The following is a 20,965-nucleotide window of genomic DNA, read 5'->3' as shown; positions in this document are numbered from 1 at the left end:
ATTGCACATACAAGACTTCGTTTTGCAGTTCTTGAAAATAGTGAATATCCAGTAGGCCTCTTTATAGTCCTATGAAAGTATTCAACACAGTAAACAACAATATTCTGTGTTATAAACTTGACAATAATGGCATCAGACATCATACACTTGTATATATAAAGTTTAAATAAACATGAATATATATATATATATATATATATATATATATATATATATATATATATATATATATATATAGAGAGAGAGAGAGAGAGAGAGAGAGAGAGAGAGAGAGAGAGAGAGAGAGAGACAGAGAGAGTTAGAGAAGAGAGAGAGAAAGACAGTTCCATAATTGGCATCAGACATCATACACTTGTATATATAAAGTTTAAATAAACATGAATATATATATATATATATATACAGTTGTTTGTTGGGTTATCTTATTCAAACTTGGGCAATGTATGATGGAAAGATACTTCTTAACGTACACCAAAAATTAAAGAAATCAGACCATAAATAGTGGAGTTCACTTCTCAGTCATTAACGGCCGCTTAGCGGTATATTTTTGTTTGTTTTTTATGGTTATATTCTCATTTTTTCAGTCTCATTTGATAGAATGAAAGATATATTACAGAAATAGATATGATTTTGATTGCTTTCATGACGAAAAGTACCTTGAAATTGCACTCATAGTAGCAAAAATGTTCTGTTCTTTAGCGAAGGTCAAGAGTAAACAAATGACGTCACCGTCCAATACCTGTCCGCCTGCCAGTCTAAATTCCAATACGTAGTCAAGAATGGATTGACATTATTTATACAATTATTACAGTAATGCAGCAGTCTGCATAACAGTAAATCTTCTATTTTTTTGTGAATAAAAATTCCAAATGGTAAGCAAGAGTAATATAAGAGGGGCCAGGAGCTGTGACTAATGAACAGAGAAAATGTTATTTTAGTGCCAGGAATGTCTACATTGTTTATTCTGGACACTATTTTGAAATTGGCCTCTGTTGAAATTTGTGTGAAATCAGCCAAATTGCCAATTTCTGACCACTTTATTGGGTAGTTGAAATAAGTGAATGGGCGGTTTCTTGTACTCAGTTGACAGACTAGAAGTAAATAAGTTTATTCAGGTATACACAAATACAGTTACAAAGATTATCTCAAAAGGCGTAGAATTAGGGGGATATGATCGAGGTGTATAAATGGAAAACAGGAATAAATAAAGGGGATGTAAATAGTGTGCTGAAAATTTCCAGCCAGGACAGGACTCGCAGCAATGGTTTCAAGTTGGAAAAATTCAGATTCAGGAAGGATATAGGAAAGCACTGGTTTGGTAATAGAGTTGTGGATGAGTGGAACAAACTCCCGAGTACAGTTATTGAGGCTAAAACGTTGTGTAGTTTTAAAAATAGGTTAGATAAATACATGAGTGGGTGTAAGTTGGACCTGACTAGCTTGTGCTGCAGGGTCTGGTACAGTGCTCCATCCTTGAGTGGGGATGACCAGGCTGGGTGGGTCATTGGGATAATCCGGGGGGTGGGTCATTGGTCTAATCTGGGGGGGGGGAGGGACATGGAACTGCTCCACATGGGTCAGTAGGCCTGTTGCAGTGTTCCTTCTTTCTTATGTTCTTATGTATAGAGAACCTAGGATAACCCAAAAAAGTCAGACAAAGTGACTTATTTCCAGTACCTGGCTTGGGCTTGCCATATATGATTTTTGGCAAATATTTTTTTTTCTCAGTTGTTTGTTGGGCTATCTCATTGAAACTTGGGCAATGTATGATGGAAAGATGCTTCTTAACGTACAACAAAAATAAAAAAGACAGTTGATAAATAAGGAAGTTCACTTCTCAGCCATTAGCCGCCTCTTTGCAGTATATTTTCATATGGTTTTTATGGTTGTATTCTCATTTTTTTTGGACTCATTTGATAGAATGGAAGATATATTACAGAAATAGACATGATTTTGATTGCTTTCATGACGAAAAGTACCTTGAAATTGAGCTCAAAGCAGCGGAAATGTTCTATTTTTGCTAATGTTCAATGAACTTTGTGTAAGTCAAGTTGGTTAATTTTATTAAGTGTATTCTAACCTAACCTCTCTGTAATTCGGCAAACTCAGTAATCCGGCACACTATAGGTCTCAATGATGCCGGATTTGTGATGGAGGACCTGTACATATTTTAAGAAAAAGAGGATAAATAAGTATACAAAATATGATGTAGAGTGTAATGACAGTAGTTTGTTGGACTATGTATTGGTAGATAAAAGACTATTGAGTAGACTTCAGGATGTACATGTTATAGAGGGGCCACAGATATATCAGATCACTTTCTAGTTGTAGCTACACTGAGAGTAAAAGGTAGATGAGATACAAGGAAAATAGAAGCAGCAAGTAAGAGAGAGGTGAAGGTGTATAAACTAAGAGGAGGCAGTTAGGGTAAGATACAAACAACTATTGGAGGATAGATGGGCTAGTGAGAGTACAGGGAATGGAGTCAAAGATGTATGGGGTAGGTTTAAGAATGTAGTGTTACAGTGTTCAGCAGAAGTTTGTGGTTACAGGAAAGTGGGTGCGGGAGGGAAGAAGAGTGATTCCTGGAATGATGATGTAAAGAGAGTAGTAAGGGAGAAAAAGTCAGACTAATCTAATTTACATTATTCCTTATGGGAACAAATTTGTTCGGTAACGGCACTTGAAAAGCCGTCTGGAACGAATTATGGCCAAAACTCGGGGTACCACTGTATATCCACTCGTTGTATGCAATACAATAACCACATAAAAGGCCCTAAAATCTGGAATTCATTACCTGTGAATATAAAAGAAACACTGTTTATAAATTCAAGTCTCTTCTCAAAAATCACTTACTCACCCACAACTAAATAAATACTGAATAATTGTATCTCATAAATTGTATCTCATATATGTATCTCATTATTGTATCTCATAAATGTCAACCTGTGACCCAATCAAACTTTGTTACTATTTAATTTCATTACCTAACATAATACTCCATTCTAGTGATTACACAGCAACACAGTAATGACCATATGACCTGTCTTTGTAATACTCATTTGTACTAAATTGTTATCTGTTTTACAATATTTTTTGTACCACTGAATATATGATTGCTTAGTTAATCTTAAGTTAATTTTAAGCTGCCCATAATGCTCTGCATACAAGGGGCTTTGGCATGCTGCATTTTAAAAATTGTATTCCTTGTACTTCTCTGTATCATGTTCAAATTAATAAATAAAAAAAAAAATCTCATTACAGTGTTTACAAAACCTGCTTACACAAACCAACAATAAAACAAATTGTTTATTGCTATTGTTCTATAATGTATATACACATAAATAGTCACTGGACATATTCCTAGAACTGCTACAGCTTGTGGAAGTTTGTTGTGTATGGGTAGCCTTTGTTGTATATGTGCTAAAAGTGGCATAGCTGGTGTCACAGTGACACATTACACAACCACCACTAACAATTACCCACACAGTCTGCCCCACCAACCATGGTGTCACAGTGACACATTACACAACCACCACTAACAATTACCCACACAGTCTGCCCCACCAACCATGGTGTCACAGTGACACATTACACAACCACCACTAACAATTACCCACACACAGTCTTCCCCACCAACCATGGTGTCTTTCCCAACACCCACATGGAAATAAGTCACTCTGACTTTTTTGGGTGAGCCCAAGTTGATGATCATCTGGGTCATCCTTCCTTCCTTCCCTTTTTCCTTACTTCTTCCTTCCTTCCTTCCTTTCTTCCTTATCTTCTTCCTTACTTCCTTCCTGCCTTCCTTCCCTTCTTCCTTCTTCCTTCCTTCCTTCCTTCCTTCCCTTCTTCCTTACTTCTTCCTTCCTTCCTCTCATCTCTTCCTTCTTCCTTCCTTTCTCCCTTCCTTCCTTCCCTTCTTCCTTCCTTCCTTCCTTCCCTTCTTCCTTCCTTCCTCTCATCTCTTCCTTCCTTCCTTCCTTCCTTTCTTCCTTACTTCTTCCTTCCTTCCTCTCATCTCTTCCTTCTTCCTTCCTTTCTCCCTTCCTTCCTTCCCTTTTTCCTTCCTTCCCTTCTTCCTTCCTTCCTCTCATCTCTTCCTTCCTTCCTTCCTTTCTTCCTTCTGTTCTTCCTTCCTTCCTTCCTTCTGGTATCCTGGGCATTGCTTTTGGTCACAAACTCCTCAAAACCATGAAATTCGTCTTCAATAACACTTCCATCTGTGTTAGAACTATCACTTGGGAATAGAAGAGTCCCAGATTCGCCGGGGAGTCAGATATTTCTTACCGCTAGGTATGCTGAATAAGGACTTCTGAAATGGCATTCCCACAATGCACCACTGGTTCCCCAATTTTTTTTATGCAGTGTACACTAACCACGCAGACCCATTCTCTCACATGTAGGCCTACCAGCTTTCTCCCACTAGATTTAAAGCTGCTAGAATTTTGGTGTAGTACTACGGCATCAACACTGGCTCATAAGCCGCAGTACTACGGCACCAACAGTTAAAGGGTTAAGGGGGAGTTGCCATAGATTTTTTCCTTCATCCATTGTATGATTTTATCCAAATTTTTATTATAGACTCGGAGTGTATAAGGACAATTTCATGAATATCGTGCAATAAATAAATAAAAAATAAAAGTTCTCATTTTTTACACTGCAACAAATCTGTTGCCAAATCAAAATTTTGTCAAATGTCTAAGTCATTTTGGATATTAGCAAGTGGACTTTTTGATGATCTAAACTTACATAAGTTTTGTGTAGTCCTCAGAAAAATCAGAGTTATCAATTTTTGTATTCTGCACTCATGGTGTGCAAAAATGGAAGCGGTTTACTTATATTTCAGTTTTACAATGGTTCAACTTAAGATATTTAAACCGTACACTGTTTCAACGTAAGATATTTCAACTTTACGATGGTTCAACTTACAATATTTCAACTTTACGATGGTTTAACTTAGGATATTTCAACTTTACGATGATTCAACTTACAATATTTCAGACATGTATGCGAGGAGCCCCAGACCGACAAAATGAGACTAGTCACGAGGGAGCATTCACCAAATTCAACTTCAATAACAAAAACATAAAGTGGGACCAAGTAAACCAAGTCCTAACCGATATAAGCTGGGAAGATATACTAAGCAACACAGACCCAAACTTATGCCTAGAACAGATTAACTCGGTGGCACTCGATGTATGCACAAGGCTTATTCCTCTAAGAAAAAGGAGGAGTAGATGTAAAATAGAAAGAGACAGGCGCTCCCTTTACAGGCGACGGAAAAGAATAACAGAGCGGCTAAAAGAGGTCAATATATCTGAAATGCGCAGGGAGACACTGGTCAGAGAAATAGCAAGCATCGAACTTAAGCTAAAAGAATCCTTTAGGAGTCAGGAATCGCGGGAAGAACTAAAAGCTATAAATGAAATCGAAAGAAACCCAAAGTATTTCTTCTCCTATGCCAAATCAAAATCGAGAACAACGCCCAGTATTGGGCCCCTACTTAAACAAGATGGGTCCTACACAGATGACAGCAAGGAAATGAGTGAGCTACTCAAGTCCCAATATGACTCAGTTTTTAGCAAGCCGCTAACCAGACTGAGAGTCGAAGATCAAAATGAATTTTTTATGAGAGAGCCACAAAATTTGATTAACACAAGCCTATCCGATGTTATCCTGACGCCAAATGACTTCGAACAGGCAATAAATGACATGCCCATGCACTCTGCCCCAGGGCCAGACTCATGGAACTCTGTGTTCATCAAGAACTGCAAGAAGCCCCTATCACGAGCCTTTTCCATCCTATGGAGAGGGAGCATGGACACGGGGGTCGTCCCTCAGTTACTAAAAACAACAGACATAGCCCCACTCCACAAAGGGGGCAGTAAAGCAACAGCAAAGAACTACAGACCAATAGCACTAACATCCCATATCATAAAAATCTTTGAAAGGGTCCTAAGAAGCAAGATCACCACCCATCTAGAAACCCATCAGTTACACAACCCAGGGCAACATGGGTTTAGAACAGGTCGCTCCTGTCTGTCTCAGCTACTGGATCACTACGACAAGGTCCTAAATGCACTAGAAGACAAAAAGAATGCAGATGTAAACCATACCCCCGGCCGGGATTGAACCCGCGGTCATAGAGTCTCAAAACTCCAGCCCGTCGCGCTAGCCACTAGACCAGCTAGCCACAATAAGATTCATCCAACTAGGTATATTTCTACACCATAGGAAAGTTAGCACAGGCACCTCTGTGACCACAAATGCAAGTTTTTACAGACGAATCTCCAGCTAGCGTGGCCGTGACGAACTCTAGCTCAAGTCCCTTCACTGCCGTCAACATGACTTAAGAAATCGTAATGACACGATTGCAAATAAACCATACCCCCGGCCGGGATTGAACCCGCGGTCATAGAGTCTCAAAACTCCAGCCCGTCGCGCTAGCCACTAGACCAGCTAGCCACAATAAGATTCATCCAACTAGGTATATTTCTACACCATAGGAAAGTTAGCACAGGCACCTCTGTGACCACAAATGCAAGTTTTTACAGACGAATCTCCAGCTAGCGTGGCCGTGACGGCAGTGAAGGGACTTGAGCTAGAGTTCGTCACGGCCACGCTAGCTGGAGATTCGTCTGTAAAAACTTGCATTTGTGGTCACAGAGGTGCCTGTGCTAACTTTCCTATGGTGTAGAAATATACCTAGTTGGATGAATCTTATTGTGGCTAGCTGGTCTAGTGGCTAGCGCGACGGGCTGGAGTTTTGAGACTCTATGACCGCGGGTTCAATCCCGGCCGGGGTATGGTTTATTTGCAATCGTGTCATTACGATTTCTTAAGTCATGTTGACGGCAGTGAAGGGACTTGAGCTAGAGTTCGTCACGGCCACGCTAGCTGGAGATTCGTCTGTAAAAACTTGCATTTGTGGTCACAGAGGTGCCTGTGCTAACTTTCCTATGGTGTAGAAATATACCTAGTTGGATGAATCTTATTGTGGCTAGCTGGTCTAGTGGCTAGCGCGACGGGCTGGAGTTTTGAGACTCTATGACCGCGGGTTCAATCCCGGCCGGGGGTATGGTTTATTTGCAATCGTGTCATTACGATTTCTTAAGTAATGCAGATGTAATATATACAGACTTTGCAAAAGCCTTCGACAAGTGTGACCATGGCGTAATAGCGCACAAAATGCGCGCTAAAGGAATAACAGGAAAAGTCGGTCAATGGATCTATAATTTCCTCACTAACAGAACACAGAGAGTAGTCGTCAACAGAGTAAAGTCCGAGGCAGCTACGGTGAAAAGCTCTGTTCCACAAGGCACAGTACTAGCTCCCATCTTGTTCCTCATCCTCATATCCGACATAGACAAGGATGTCAGCCACAGCACCGTGTCTTCCTTTGCAGATGACACCCGAATCTGCATGACAGTGTCTTCCATTGCAGACACTGCAAGGCTCCAGGCGGACATCAACCAAATCTTTCAGTGGGCTGCAGAAAACAATATGAAGTTCAACGATGAGAAATTTCAATTACTCAGATATGGTAAACATGAGGAAATTAAATCTTCATCAGAGTACAAAACAAATTCTGGCCACGAAATAGAGCGAAACACCAACGTCAAAGACCTGGGAGTGATTATGTCGGAGGATCTCACCTTCAAGGACCATAACATTGTATCAATCGCATCTGCTAGAAAAATGACAGGATGGATAATGAGAACCTTCAAAACTAGGGAGGCCAAGCCCATGATGACACTCTTCAGGTCACTTGTTCTATCTAGGCTGGAATATTGCTGCACTCTAACAGCACCTTTCAAGGCAGGTGAAATTGCCGACCTAGAAAATGTACAGAGAACTTTCACGGCACGCATAACGGAGATAAAACACCTCAATTACTGGAAGCGCTTGAGGTTTCTAAACCTGTATTCCCTGGAACGCAGGCGGGAGAGATACATGATTATATACACCTGGAAAATCCTAGAGGGACTAGTACCGAACTTGCACACGAAAATCACTCACTACGAAAGCAAAAGACTTGGCAGACGATGCACCATCCCCCCAATGAAAAGCAGGGGTGTCACTAGCACGTTAAGAGATCATACAATAAGTGTCAGGGGCCCGAGACTGTTCAACTGCCTCCCAGCACACATAAGGGGGATTACCAACAGACCCCTGGCAGTCTTCAAGCTGGCACTGGACAAGCACCTAAAGTCAGTTCCTGATCAGCCGGGCTGTGGCTCGTACGTTGGTTTGCGTGCAGCCAGCAGCAACAGCCTGGTTGATCAGGCGCTGATCCACCAGGAGGCCTGGTCACAGACCGGGCCGCGGGGGCGTTGACCCCCGAAACTCTCTCCAGGTAAACTCCAGGTTCAACTTACAATATTTCAACTTTACGATGGTTCAACTTACAATATTTCAACTTTACAATGGTTCAACTTACAATATTTCAACTTTACAATGGTTCAACTTACAATATTTCAACTTTACGATGGTTCAACTTACAATATTTCAACTTTATGATGGTTCAACTTACAATATTTCAACTTTATGATGGTTCAACTTACAATATTTCAACTTTACAATGGTTCAACTTACAATATTTCAACTTTACAATTATTCAACTTACAATATTTCAACTTTACGATGGTTCAACTTACAATATTTCAACTTTACAATGGTTCAACTTACAATATTTCAACTTTACAATGGTTCAACTTACAATATTTCAACTTTACGATGGTTCAACTTACAATATTTCAACTTTACATTGGTTCAACTTACAATATTTCAACTTTATGATGGTTCAACTTACAATATTTCAACTTTACAATGATGCTGCAACAAAAACTTTAGAGAGGAAACATAAGATAATTATCCAGCATGAAGGCAACAAGTCCCTAACTTGTATTCATTTATTAACTTTTCAATACCAGTATTTAGTTACAATAATTATTTGTTTATTGTCTTATTCACTGACACTAGTTATTTATTGGCTTGTTTATTTAGCAGAGCATATTTATTTTTGACTTACGATATTTTCAGCTTAGGGTATGTGGAACTTACAATGGGTTCATGGGAATGTGACCCCATAGCAAGTCGAGGATCCCCTGTAATGTCAACATTGTTAATAACCCAACATAAAGCTGCTGTATGAACCATCACACAAAATACACGATAGACACAATATACACTCATACAATTGTACATACTGCATATAAATAACAATAAAGTCTAATATGAATCCTGCCATTAAACTAGATCATTGCAATAGAACCCTAGACCTAAAACTAGATCATCGCAATAGAACCCTAGGCCTAAAACTAGATCATTGCAATAGAACCCTAGACCTAAAACTAGATCATCGCAATAGAACCCTAGACCTAAAACTAGATCATCGCAATAGAACCCTAGGCCTAAAACTAGATCATCGCAATAGAACCCTAGGCCTAAAACTAGATCATCGCAATAGAACCCTAGGCCTAAAACTAGATCATCGCAATAGAACCCTAGGCCTAAAACTAGATCATTGCAATAGAACCCTAGGCCTAAAACTAGATCATCGCAATAGAACCCTAGGCCTAAAACTAGATCATCGCAATAGAACCCTAGGCCTAAAACTAGATCATTGCAATAGAACCCTAGGCCTAAAATTAGATCATCGCAATAGAACCCTAGGCCTAAAACTAGATCATCGCAATAGAACCCTAGGCCTAAAACTAGATCATTGCAATAGAACCCTAGGCCTAAAACTAGACACAAACGTCTCTATGAAGTTTTCTGTGTCAAACTCAACTTTTGTAAAATCATGAATGTGCATAAAATAGCCTAAAATCCAGATCTATCTGTCTGAAGATTTCAGAGGTCCCCCTGTCAACCAGTGTTGTACTCACATGAGTTGATGTAGTGCTCACATGAGTTGATGTAGTGCTCACATGAGTTGATGTAGTGCTCACATGAGTTGATGTAGTGCTCACATGAGTTGATGTAGTGCTCACATGAGTTGATGTAGTGCTCACATGAGTTGATGTAGTGCTCACATGAGTTGATGTAGTGCTCACATGAGTTGATGTAGTGCTCACATGAGAGGTTATTGATGTACTCACATGAGTTGATGTAGTGCTCACATGAGAGGTTACTGATGTACTCACATGAGTTGATGTAGTGCTCACATGAGAGGTTATTGATGTACTCACATGAGTTGATGTAGTGCTCACATGAGAGGTTACTGATGTACTCACATGAGTTGATGTAGTGCTCACATGAGAGGTTATTGATGTATTCACATGAGAGGTTATTGATGTACTCACATGAGTTGATGTAATGCTCACATGAGAGGTTATTGATGTACTCACATGAGAGGTTATTGATGTACTCACATGAGAGGTTATCGATGTACTCTCATGAGAGGTTATCGATGTACTCTCATGAGAGGTTATCGATGTACTCTCATGAGAGGTTATCGATGTACTCTCATGAGAGGTTATCGATGTACTCTCATGAGAGGTTATTGATGTACTCTCATGAGAGGTTATTGATGTACTCACATGAGAGGTTATTGATGTACTCACATGAGAGGTTATTGATGTACTCACATGAGAGGTTATTGATGTACTCACATGAGAGGTTATCGATGTACTCACATGAGAGGTTATTGATGTACTCACATGAGAGGTTATTGATGTACTCACATGAGAGGTTATCGATGTACTCACATGAGAGGTTATTGATGTACTCACATGAGAGGTTATTGATGTACTCACATGAGAGGTTATCGATGTACTCACATGAGAGGTTATCCATGTACTCACATGAGAGGTTATCCATGTACTCACATGAGAGGTATGGTTGAAGAGTTGTTGACCATCCAACCACCAGGTTAGTACTGCTGTAGGACGAGCTCCTGTACTCTGGCAGGTCACCTTGTACTCTACACCGGAGGTCAGAGCTTCATCAGGACCCAACAGTTCCACTGTCAGTGGTTCCACTGTGGAATGTAGTGGCAGTGTTAGTGAAGTGCTGTAGTGGATAACAGGCAGGCAGACAAGCAGTCAGACAGGCAAGCAAGCAGGCAGGGAGAAAGGAAGGCAGGCAGGCAGGGAGAAAGGAAGGCAGGCAGGCAGCAAGGAAGGCAGGCAGGCAGCAAGGAAGGCAGGCAGGCAGGCAGCAAGGAAGGCAGGCAGGCAGGCAGCAAGGAAGGCAGGCAGGCAGGCAGCAAGGAAGGCAGGCAGGCAGCAAGGAAGGCAGGCAGGCAGCAAGGAAGGCAGGCAGACAGCAAGCAGCAGGCAGGCAGCAAGGAAGGCAGGCAGGCAGGCAGGCAGGAAAGGAAGGCAGGCAGGCAGCAGCAAGGAAGGCGGGAAGGCAGCCAGGAAGGAGGCAAGGCAGCAAGGAAGGCAGGCAGACAGCAAGGAAGGCAGGCAGGCAGCAAGGAAGGCAGGCAGGCAGCAAGGAAGGCAGGCAGGCAGCAAGGAAGGTAGGCAGGCAGCAAGGAAGGCAGGCAGGCAGCAAGGAAGGCAGGCAGGCAGGCAGCAAGGAAGGCAGGCAGGCAGCAAGGAAGGCAGGCAGGCAGCAAGGAAGGAAGGCAGGCAGGCAGCAAGGAAGGCAGGCAGGCAGGCAGCAAGGAAGGCAGGCAGGCAGGCAGGCAGGCAGGCAGGCAGCAAGGAAGGCAGGCAGGCAGGCAGCAAGGAAGGCAGGCAGGCAGCAAGGAAGGCAGGCAGGCAGCAAGGAAGGCAGGCAGACAGCAAGGAAGGCAGGCAGGCAGCAAGGAAGGCAGGCAGGCAGGCAGCAAGGAAGGCAGGCAGACAGCAAGGAAGGCAGGCAGGCAGCAAGGAAGGCAGGCAGGCAGCAAGGAAGGCAGGCAGACAGCAAGGAAGGCAGGCAGGCAGCAAGGAAGGCAGGCAGGCAGGCAGCAAGGAAGGCAGGCAGGCAGCAAGGAAGGCAGGCAGACAGCAAGGAAGGCAGGCAGGCAGCAAGGAAGGCAGGCAGGCAGCAAGGAAGGCAGGCAGGCAGCAAGGAAGGCAGGCAGGCAGGCAGCAAGGAAGGCAGGCAGGCAGCAAGGAAGGCAGGCAGGCAGCAAGGAAGGCAGGCAGGCAGCAAGGAAGGCAGGCAGGCAGCAAGGAAGGCAGGCAGGCAGGCAGAAAGACAGGTAGGACAATAGGGAGGAAGCAAGGAACAATAATAAAGCAATAATAACAATATAACACAGTAGACCATTGATTAACACATAATCTTCTATGACATTTTTGATGGAAGACTATTGCAAAATTGAAGCATATTTCCCATCATCGCTCCGTAAAATTCATCTACGATGGTGCAACTTTCATTTGAAAAATCTGAAGTGCAGCAAAGGTGCTTAAACTGAGCAGAGCTTTTGAGAGTTGAGAGCCTTATATCAGCAAGACACTGGCCCAGATATACCAGACATGTTACTTCTGCTGCACCAGCACCTTTGCTACTCTCTATGAGCTCTGTGTGAGTGGGCAATGTAGATGAGTCTGTTGGAGATGACCGATGACATGATGTAACCAAGGTATAGGTCATCAACAATGACATAGTGTAACTCAGGTATGAGTATAGCTAATTGCTACATCACTTGTGCTGAAGCAGACTCACTGTGCCCTTGTTGCAAGATTGTAAGATTGCTCCCACCATAGGACTGTAAATGGTACTCCACCTGACCTTAAGAAGACTCACCATGCCCTTGTTGTAGGGCTGCCTCCACCATAGGGCTGTAAATGGTACCCCACCTTGCCATAGGACTGACACCACCATAGTGTTACTGTATGTGTGAAACCTAATTCATGTCTGCATAAATAACTTATGATTCAGACTGAGTTTAATGCAACTTTATTATGCAAGCAGGCTTAAGAAAATAAAAGAGGATATGAAACAGACCTGGTAAAACCCTCTCTGAAATCCTGGACTCTAGAAAACTGTCCAGCAACAGAGATATAAACTCAACTAAACCAGCTGAACCACACATCCAACCTACAGACACTGCCAACACTCTTAATGTCTTCTTCTCTACTATAGCATCAAGACTAGCATGCGAAATCCCAGCCACAAAGACAGGAAAACTAAACAACTTGCCACCACTCACATGCAAAAAAGTATCACTTGTGCTGTTGCCCAGCTGATCACACAGCAGTCACTGTTGCCCAGCTGGTCACACAGCAGTCACTGTTGCCCAGCTGGTCACACAGCAGTCACTGTTGCCCAGCTGGTCACACAGCAGTCACTGTTGCCCAGCTGATCACACAGCAGTCACTGTTGCCCAGCTGGTCACACAGCAGTCACTGTTGCCCAGCTGATCACACAGCAGTCACTGTTGCCCAGCTGGTCACACAGCAGTCACTGTTGCCCAGCTGGTCACACAGTAGTCACTTATTTCCCTGCCAATTGCTGAAAATATTTCTGAGGCTGACTACAAGTCACAGCAATTGTTCAATGTTGACTAGACAAGTGTTTATTGGTAGATGTCAACAAGAACTTACATCAGTCAGCAAGAACTTACATCAGTCAGCAAGAACTTACATCTAGAGTGCATTGACACATCTACAAGTACTGTTCAGAAACAGCATCTAGAGTACATTGACACATCTAGGAGTACTGTTCAGAAACAGCATCTAGAGTACATTGACACATCTAGAAGTACTGTTCAGAAACAGCATCTAGAGTACACTGACACATCTAGAAGTACTGTTCAGAAACAGCATCTAGAGTACACTGACACATCTAGAAGTACTGTTCAGAAACAGCATCTAGAGTACATTGACACATCTAAAAGTACTGTTCAGAAACAGCATCTAGAGTACACTGACACATCTAGAAGTACTGTTCAGAAACAGCATCTAGAGTACAATGACACATCTAGAAGTACTGTTCAGAAACAGCATCTAGAGTACACTGACACATCTAGAAGTACTGTTCAGAAACAGCATCTAGAGTACAATGACACATCTAGAAGTACTGTTCAGAAACAGCATCTAGAGTACACTGACACATCTAGAAGTACTGTTCAGAAACAGCATCTAGAGTACACTGACACATCTAGAAGTACTGTTCAGAAACAGCATCTAGAGTACACTGACACATCTAGAAGTACTGTTCAGAAACAGCATCTAGAGTACATTGACACATCTAGAAGTACTGTTCAGAAACAGCATCTAGAGTACAATGACACATCTAGAAGTACTGTTCAGAAACAGCATCTAGAGTACACTGACACATCTAGAAGTACTGTTCAGAAACAGCATCTAGAGTACACTGACACATCTAGAAGTACTGTTCAGAAACAGCATCTAGAGTACATTGACACATCTAGAAGTACTGTTCAGAAACAGCATCTAGAGTACAATGACACATCTAGAAGTACTGTTCAGAAACAGCATCTAGAGTACACTGACACATCTAGAAGTACTGTTCAGAAACAGCATCTAGAGTACACTGACACATCTAGAAGTACTGTTCAGAAACAGCATCTAGAGTACATTGACACATCTAGAAGTACTGTTCAGAAACAGCATCTAGAGTACACTGACACATCTAGAAGTACTGTTCAGAAACAGCATCTAGAGTACACTGACACATCTAGAAGTACTGTTCAGAAACAGCATCTAGAGTACACTGACACATCTAGAAGTACTGTTCAGAAACAGCATCTAGAGTACATTGACACATCTAAAAGTACTGTTCAGAAACAGCATCTAGAGTACACTGACACATCTAGAAGTACTGTTCAGAAACAGCATCTAGAGTACAATGACACATCTAGAAGTACTGTTCAGAAACAGCATCTAGAGTACACTGACACATCTAGAAGTACTGTTCAGAAACAGCATCTAGAGTACATTGACACATCTAGAAGTACTGTTCAGAAACAGCATCTAGAGTACACTGACACATCTAGAAGTACTGTTCAGAAACAGCATCTAGAGTACATTGACACATCTAGAAGTACTGTTCAGAAACAGCATCTAGAGTACACTGACACATCTAGAAGTACTGTTCAGAAACAGCATCTAGAGTACACTGACACATCTAGAAGTACTGTTCAGAAACAGCATCTAGAGTACAATGACACATCTAGAAGTACTGTTCAGAAACAGCATCCAGAGTACACTGACACATCTAGAAGTACTGTTCAGAAACAGCATCTAGAGTACATTGACACATCTAAAAGTACTGTTCAGAAACAGCATCTAGAGTACACTGACACATCTAGAAGTACTGTTCAGAAACAGCATCTAGAGTACAATGACACATCTAGAAGTACTGTTCAGAAACAGCATCTAGAGTACACTGACACATCTAGAAGTACTGTTCAGAAACAGCATCTAGAGTACACTGACACATCTAGAAGTACTGTTCAGAAACAGCATCTAGAGTACACTGACACATCTAGAAGTACTGTTCAGAAACAGCATCTAGAGTACATTGACACATCTAGAAGTACTGTTCAGAAACAGCATCTAGAGTACACTGACACATCTAGAAGTACTGTTCAGAAACAGCATCTAGAGTACACTGACACATCTAGAAGTACTGTTCAGAAACAGCATCTAGAGTACACTGACACATCTAGAAGTACTGTTCAGAAACAGCATCAACCAAATCTTTCAGTGGGCTGCAGAAAACAATATGAAGTTCAACGATGAGAAATTTTAATTACTCAGATATGGTAAACACGAGGAAATTAAATCTTCATCAGAGTACAAAACAAATTCTGGCCACAAAATAGAGCGAAACACCAACGTCAAAGACCTGGGAGTGATCATGTCGGAGGATCTCACCTTCAAGGACCATAACATTGTATCAATCGCATCTGCTAGAAAAATGACAGGATGGATAATGAGAACCTTCAAAACTAGGGAGGCCAAGCCCATGATGACACTCTTCAGGTCACTTGTTCTATCTAGGCTGGAATATTGCTGCACACTAACAGCACCTTTCAAGGCAGGTGAAATTGCTGACCTAGAAAATGTACAGAGAACCTTCACGGCGCGCATAACTGAGATAAAACACCTCAATTACTGGGAGCGCTTGAGGTTCCTGAACCTGTATTCCCTGGAAGGCAGGCGGGAGAGATACATGATTATATACACCTGGAAAATCCTAGAGGGACTAGTACCGAACTTGCACACGAAAATCACTCACTACGAAGGCAAAAGACTTGGCAGACGATGCAACATCCCCCAATGAAAAGCAGGGGTGTCACTAGCACGTTAAGAGACCATACAATAAGTGTCAGGGACCCAAGACTGTTCAACTGCCTCCCAGCATTCATAAGGGGGATTACCAACAGACCCTTGGCAGTCTTCAAGCTGGCACTGGACAAGCACCTAAAGTCAGTTCCTGACAAGCCGGGCTGTGGCTCGTACGTTTGCGTGCAGCCAGCAGTAACAGCCTGGTTGATCAGGCTCTGATCCACCAGGAGGCCTGGTCACAGACCGGGCCGCGGGGGCGTTGACCCCCGGAACTCTCTCCAGGTAAACTCCAGGTAAACTCCAGAGTACAATGACACATCTAGAAGTACTGTTCAGAAACAGCATCTAGAGTACAATGACACATCTAGAAGTACTGTTCAGAAACAGCATCTAGAGGACAATGACACATCTAGAAGTACTGTCCAGAAACAGCATCTAGAGTACAATGACACATCAAGAATAACTGTTCAGAAACAGCATCTAGAGTACAATGACACATCTAGAAGTACTGCTCAGAAACAGCATCTAGAGTACAATGACACATCTAGAAGTACTGTTCAGAAACAGCATCTAGAGTACAAGGACACATCTAGAAGTACTGTTCAGAAACAGCATCTAGAGTACAATGACACATCTAGAAGTACTGTTCAGAAACAGCATCTAGAGTACAATGGCACATCTAGAAGTACTGTTCAGAAACAGCATCTAGAGTACATTGACATATCTAGAAGTACTGTTCAGAAACAGCATCTAGAGTACATTGACACATCTAGAAGTACTGTTCAGAAACAGCATCTAGAGTACATTGACACATGTAGAAGTACTGTTCAGAAACAGCATCTAGAGTACAATGACACATCTAGAAGTACTGTTCAGAAACAGAATCTAGAGTACAATGACACATCTAGAAGTACTGTTCAGAAACAGCATCTAGAGTACAATGACACATCTAGAAGTACTGCTCAGAAACAGCATCTAGAGTACAATGACACATCTAGAAGTACTGTTCAGAAACAGCATCTAGAGTACAATGACACATCTAGAAGTACTGTTCAGAAACAGCATCTAGAGTACAATGACACATCTAGAAGTACTGTTCAGAAACAGCATCTAGAGTACAATGACACATCTAGAAGTACTGTTCAGAAACAGCATCTAGAGTACAATGACTATCCACAACCACATCACATTATCATTTTTTTTTATTTTTGGGATGACAGAAACCTAACCCTATTTGTCCCATAAGTTCTTCACTTTGCTTTTGATCATTGCCAAGACCCTAACTACCCTCTTAATCAATTGTCTACTGTAATAATTATAGTAACAATAAATTATTTATGCTGACAAACAACCTTCTTAATTAACTAATAATTATAGTCATTAACTTGATATTTGTAACTGTCTTTAGGACCGTTGGCTGTCTTCAAGACCCCTGGTTGTCTTCATGACCCCTGGCTGTCTTCAAGACCCCTGGTTGTCTTAAAGACCCCTGGCTGTCTTCAAGACCCCTGGTTGTCTTCAAGACCCCTGGTTGTCTTCAAGACCCTTGGCTGTCTTCAAGACCCTTGGCTGTCTTCAAGACTCCTGGCTGTCTTCAAGACTCCTGGCTGTCTTCAAGACTCCTGGTTGTCTTCAAGACCCTTGGCTATCTTCAAGACCCTTGGCTGTCTTCAAGACTCCTGGCTGTCTTCAAGACTCCTGGCTGTCTTCAAGACTCCTGGCTGTCTTCAAGACTCCTGGTTGTCTTCAAGACCCCTGGTTGTCTTCAAGACCCTTGGCTGTCTTCAAGACCCTTGGCTGTCTTCAAGACTCCTGGCTGTCTTCAAGACTCCTGGTTGTCTTCAAGACCCCTGGCTGTCTTCAAGACCCTTGGCTGTCTTCAAGACCCTTGGCTGTCTTCAAGACTCCTGGCTGTCTTCAAGACCCCTGGCTGTCTTCAAGACCCCTGGTTGTCTTCAAGACCCCTGGTTGTCTTCAAGACCCTTGGCTGTCTTCAAGACCCTTGGCTGTCTTCAAGACTCCTGGCTGTCTTCAAGACTCCTGGCTGTCTTCAAGACCCATAGTTGTCTTCAAGACCCCTGGCTATCTTCAAGACCCTTGGCTGTCTTCAAGACCCCTGGTTGTCTTCAAGACCCCTGGTTGTCTTCAAGACCCTTGGTTGTCTTCAAGACCCCTGGTTGTCTTCAAGACCCTTGGCTGTCTTCAAGACCCTTGGCTGTCTTCAAGACTCCTGGCTGTCTTCAAGACCCTTGGCTGTCTTCAAGACCCTTGGCTGTCTTCAAGACCCCTGGTTGTCTTCAAGACCCCTGGTTGTCTTCAAGACCCCTGGTTGTCTTCAAGACCCCTGGTTGTCTTCAAGACCCCTGGTTGTCTTCAAGACCCCTGGTTGTCTTCAAGACCCTTGGCTGTCTTCAAGACCCTTGGCTGTCTTCAAGACCCCTGGTTGTCTTCAAGACCCCTGGTTGTCTTCAAGACCCCTGGTTGTCTTCAAGACCCTTGGCTGTCTTCAAGACCCTTGGCTGTCTTCAAGACCCCTGGTTGTCTTCAAGACCCTTGGCTGTCTTCAAGACCCCTGGTTGTCTTCAAAACCCCTGGTTGTCTTCAAGACCCTTGGCTGTCTTCAAGACCCTTGGCTGTCTTCAAGACCCCTGGTTGTCTTCAAGACCCTTGGTTGTCTTCAAGACCCCTGGTTGTCTTCAAGACCCCTGGTTGTCTTCAAGACCCCTGGTTGTCTTCAAGACTCCTGGCTGTCTTCAAGACCCCTGGCTGTCTTCAAGACCCCTGGTTGTCTTCAAGACCCCTGGCTGTCTTCAAGACCCCTGGCTGTCTTCAAGACCCCTGGTTGTCTTCAAGACCCTTGGTTGTCTTCAAGACCCCTGGTTGTCTTCAAGACCCCTGGCTGTCTTCAAGACCCCTGGTTGTCTTCAAGACCCCTGGTTGTCTTCAAGACCCCTGGCTGTCTTCAAGACCCCTGGTTGTCTTCAAGACCCCTGGCTGTCTTCAAGACCCCTGGTTGTCTTCAAGACCCCTGGTTGTCTTCAAGACCCCTGGCTGTCTTCAAGACCCCTGGCTGTCTTCAAGACCCCTGGTTGTCTTCAAGACCCCTGGCTGTCTTCAAGACCCCTGGCTGTCTTCAAGACCCCTGGCTGTCTTCAAGACCCCTGGTTGTCTTCAAGACCCTTGGTTGTCTTCAAGACCCCTGGTTGTCTTCAAGACCCCTGGCTGTCTTCAAGACCCCTGGTTGTCTTCAAGACCCCTGGTTGTCTTCAAGACCCCTGGCTGTCTTCAAGACCCCTGGTTGTCTTCAAGACCCCTGGCTGTCTTCAAGACCCCTGGTTGTCTTCAAGACCCCTGGCTGTCTTCAAGACCCCTGGTTGTCTTCAAGACCCCTGGCTGTCTTCAAGACCCCTGGTTGTCTTCAAGACCCCTGGCTGTCTTCAAGACCCCTGGTTGTCTTCAAGACTCCTGGCTATCTTCAAGACCCCTGGCTATCTTCAAGACTCCTGGCTGTCTTCAAGACCCCTGGTTGTCTTCAAGACCCCTGGCTGTCTTCAAGACCCCTGGTTGTCTTCAAGACTCCTGGCTGTCTTCAAGACCCCTGGTTGTCTTCAAGACTCCTGGCTGTCTTCAAGACCCCTGGCTGTCTTCAAGACCCCTGGTTGTCTTCAAGACCCCTGGCTGTCTTCAAGACTCCTGGTTGTCTTCAAGACCCCTGGTTGTCTTCAAGACCCCTGGTTGTCTTCAAGACTCCTGGCTGTCTTCAAGACCCCTGGTTGTCTTCAAGACCCCTGGCTGTCTTCAAGACCCCTGGTTGTCTTCAAGACTCCTGGCTGTCTTCAAGACCCCTGGTTGTCTTCAAGACTCCTGGCTGTCTTCAAGACCCCTGGCTGTCTTCAAGACCCCTGGTTGTCTTCAAGACCCCTGGTTGTCTTCAAGACCCCTGGTTGTCTTCAAGACTCCTGGCTGTCTTCAAGACCCCTGGTTGTCTTCAAGACCCCTGGCTGTCTTCAAGACCCCTGGTTGTCTTCAAGACCCCTGGCTGTCTTCAAGACCCCTGGCTGTCTTCAAGACCCCTGGCTGTCTTCAAGACTCCTGGCTGTCTTCAAGACTCCTGGCTGTCTTCAAGACTCCTGGCTGTCTTCAAGACCCCTGGCTGTCTTCAAGACTCCTGGCTGTCTTCAAGACTCCTGGCTGTCTTCAAGACTCCTGGCTGTCTTCAAGACTCCTGGCTGTCTTCAAGACTCCTGGCTGTCTTCAAGACCCCTGGCTGTCTTCAAGACTCCTGGCTGTCTTCAAGACTCCTGGCTGTCTTCAAGACTCCTGGCTGTCTTCAAGACTCCTGGCTGTCTTCAAGACCCCTGGCTGTCTTCAAGACTCCTGGCTGTCTTCAAGACTCCTGGCTGTCTTCAAGACTCCTGGCTGTCTTCAAGACTCCTGGCTGTCTTCAAGACCCCTTCACGATGCACTCTACATACACTACACACTATTCACACACAAACTAAACACAAAACACACTCCATGTACACACTATACACACAAAACACACATTATTCACACTACATACACAACACACTACTCACTCACACTATACACATATGTACAACATACACACTATGTACTCACACAATGCACACTACTCATGTACACACTATACACACAAAACACACTCCATGTACACACTATACACACAACACACACTCTTCACACTACATACACAACACACTACTCACTCACACTACACATACAACACACACTACTCA

At 43.4% G+C, this 20,965-nt stretch overlaps 1 protein-coding gene across 9 annotated transcripts in view; it reads right to left on the bottom strand.

Moving 5' to 3' along the window:
• LOC128705091 (nephrin) overlaps nucleotides 1–20,965 on the bottom strand; it is a 324,072-nt gene that overhangs the window by 89,615 nt on the left and 213,492 nt on the right. For all 9 annotated transcript variants that reach the window (XM_053800326.2, XM_053800316.2, XM_053800332.2 and 6 more), the window contains exon 7: nucleotides 10,836–10,987. In XM_053800326.2, coding sequence (XP_053656301.2) covers nucleotides 10,836–10,987 — 152 coding nt within the window. The remainder of the gene's footprint in view (nucleotides 1–10,835; nucleotides 10,988–20,965) is intronic.

This window comes from Cherax quadricarinatus, chromosome 3 (genome assembly GCF_038502225.1).
Source record: "Cherax quadricarinatus isolate ZL_2023a chromosome 3, ASM3850222v1, whole genome shotgun sequence".
NCBI lineage: Eukaryota > Metazoa > Arthropoda > Malacostraca > Decapoda > Parastacidae > Cherax > Cherax quadricarinatus.
This window is presented reverse-complemented; position numbering and strand designations above follow the sequence as displayed.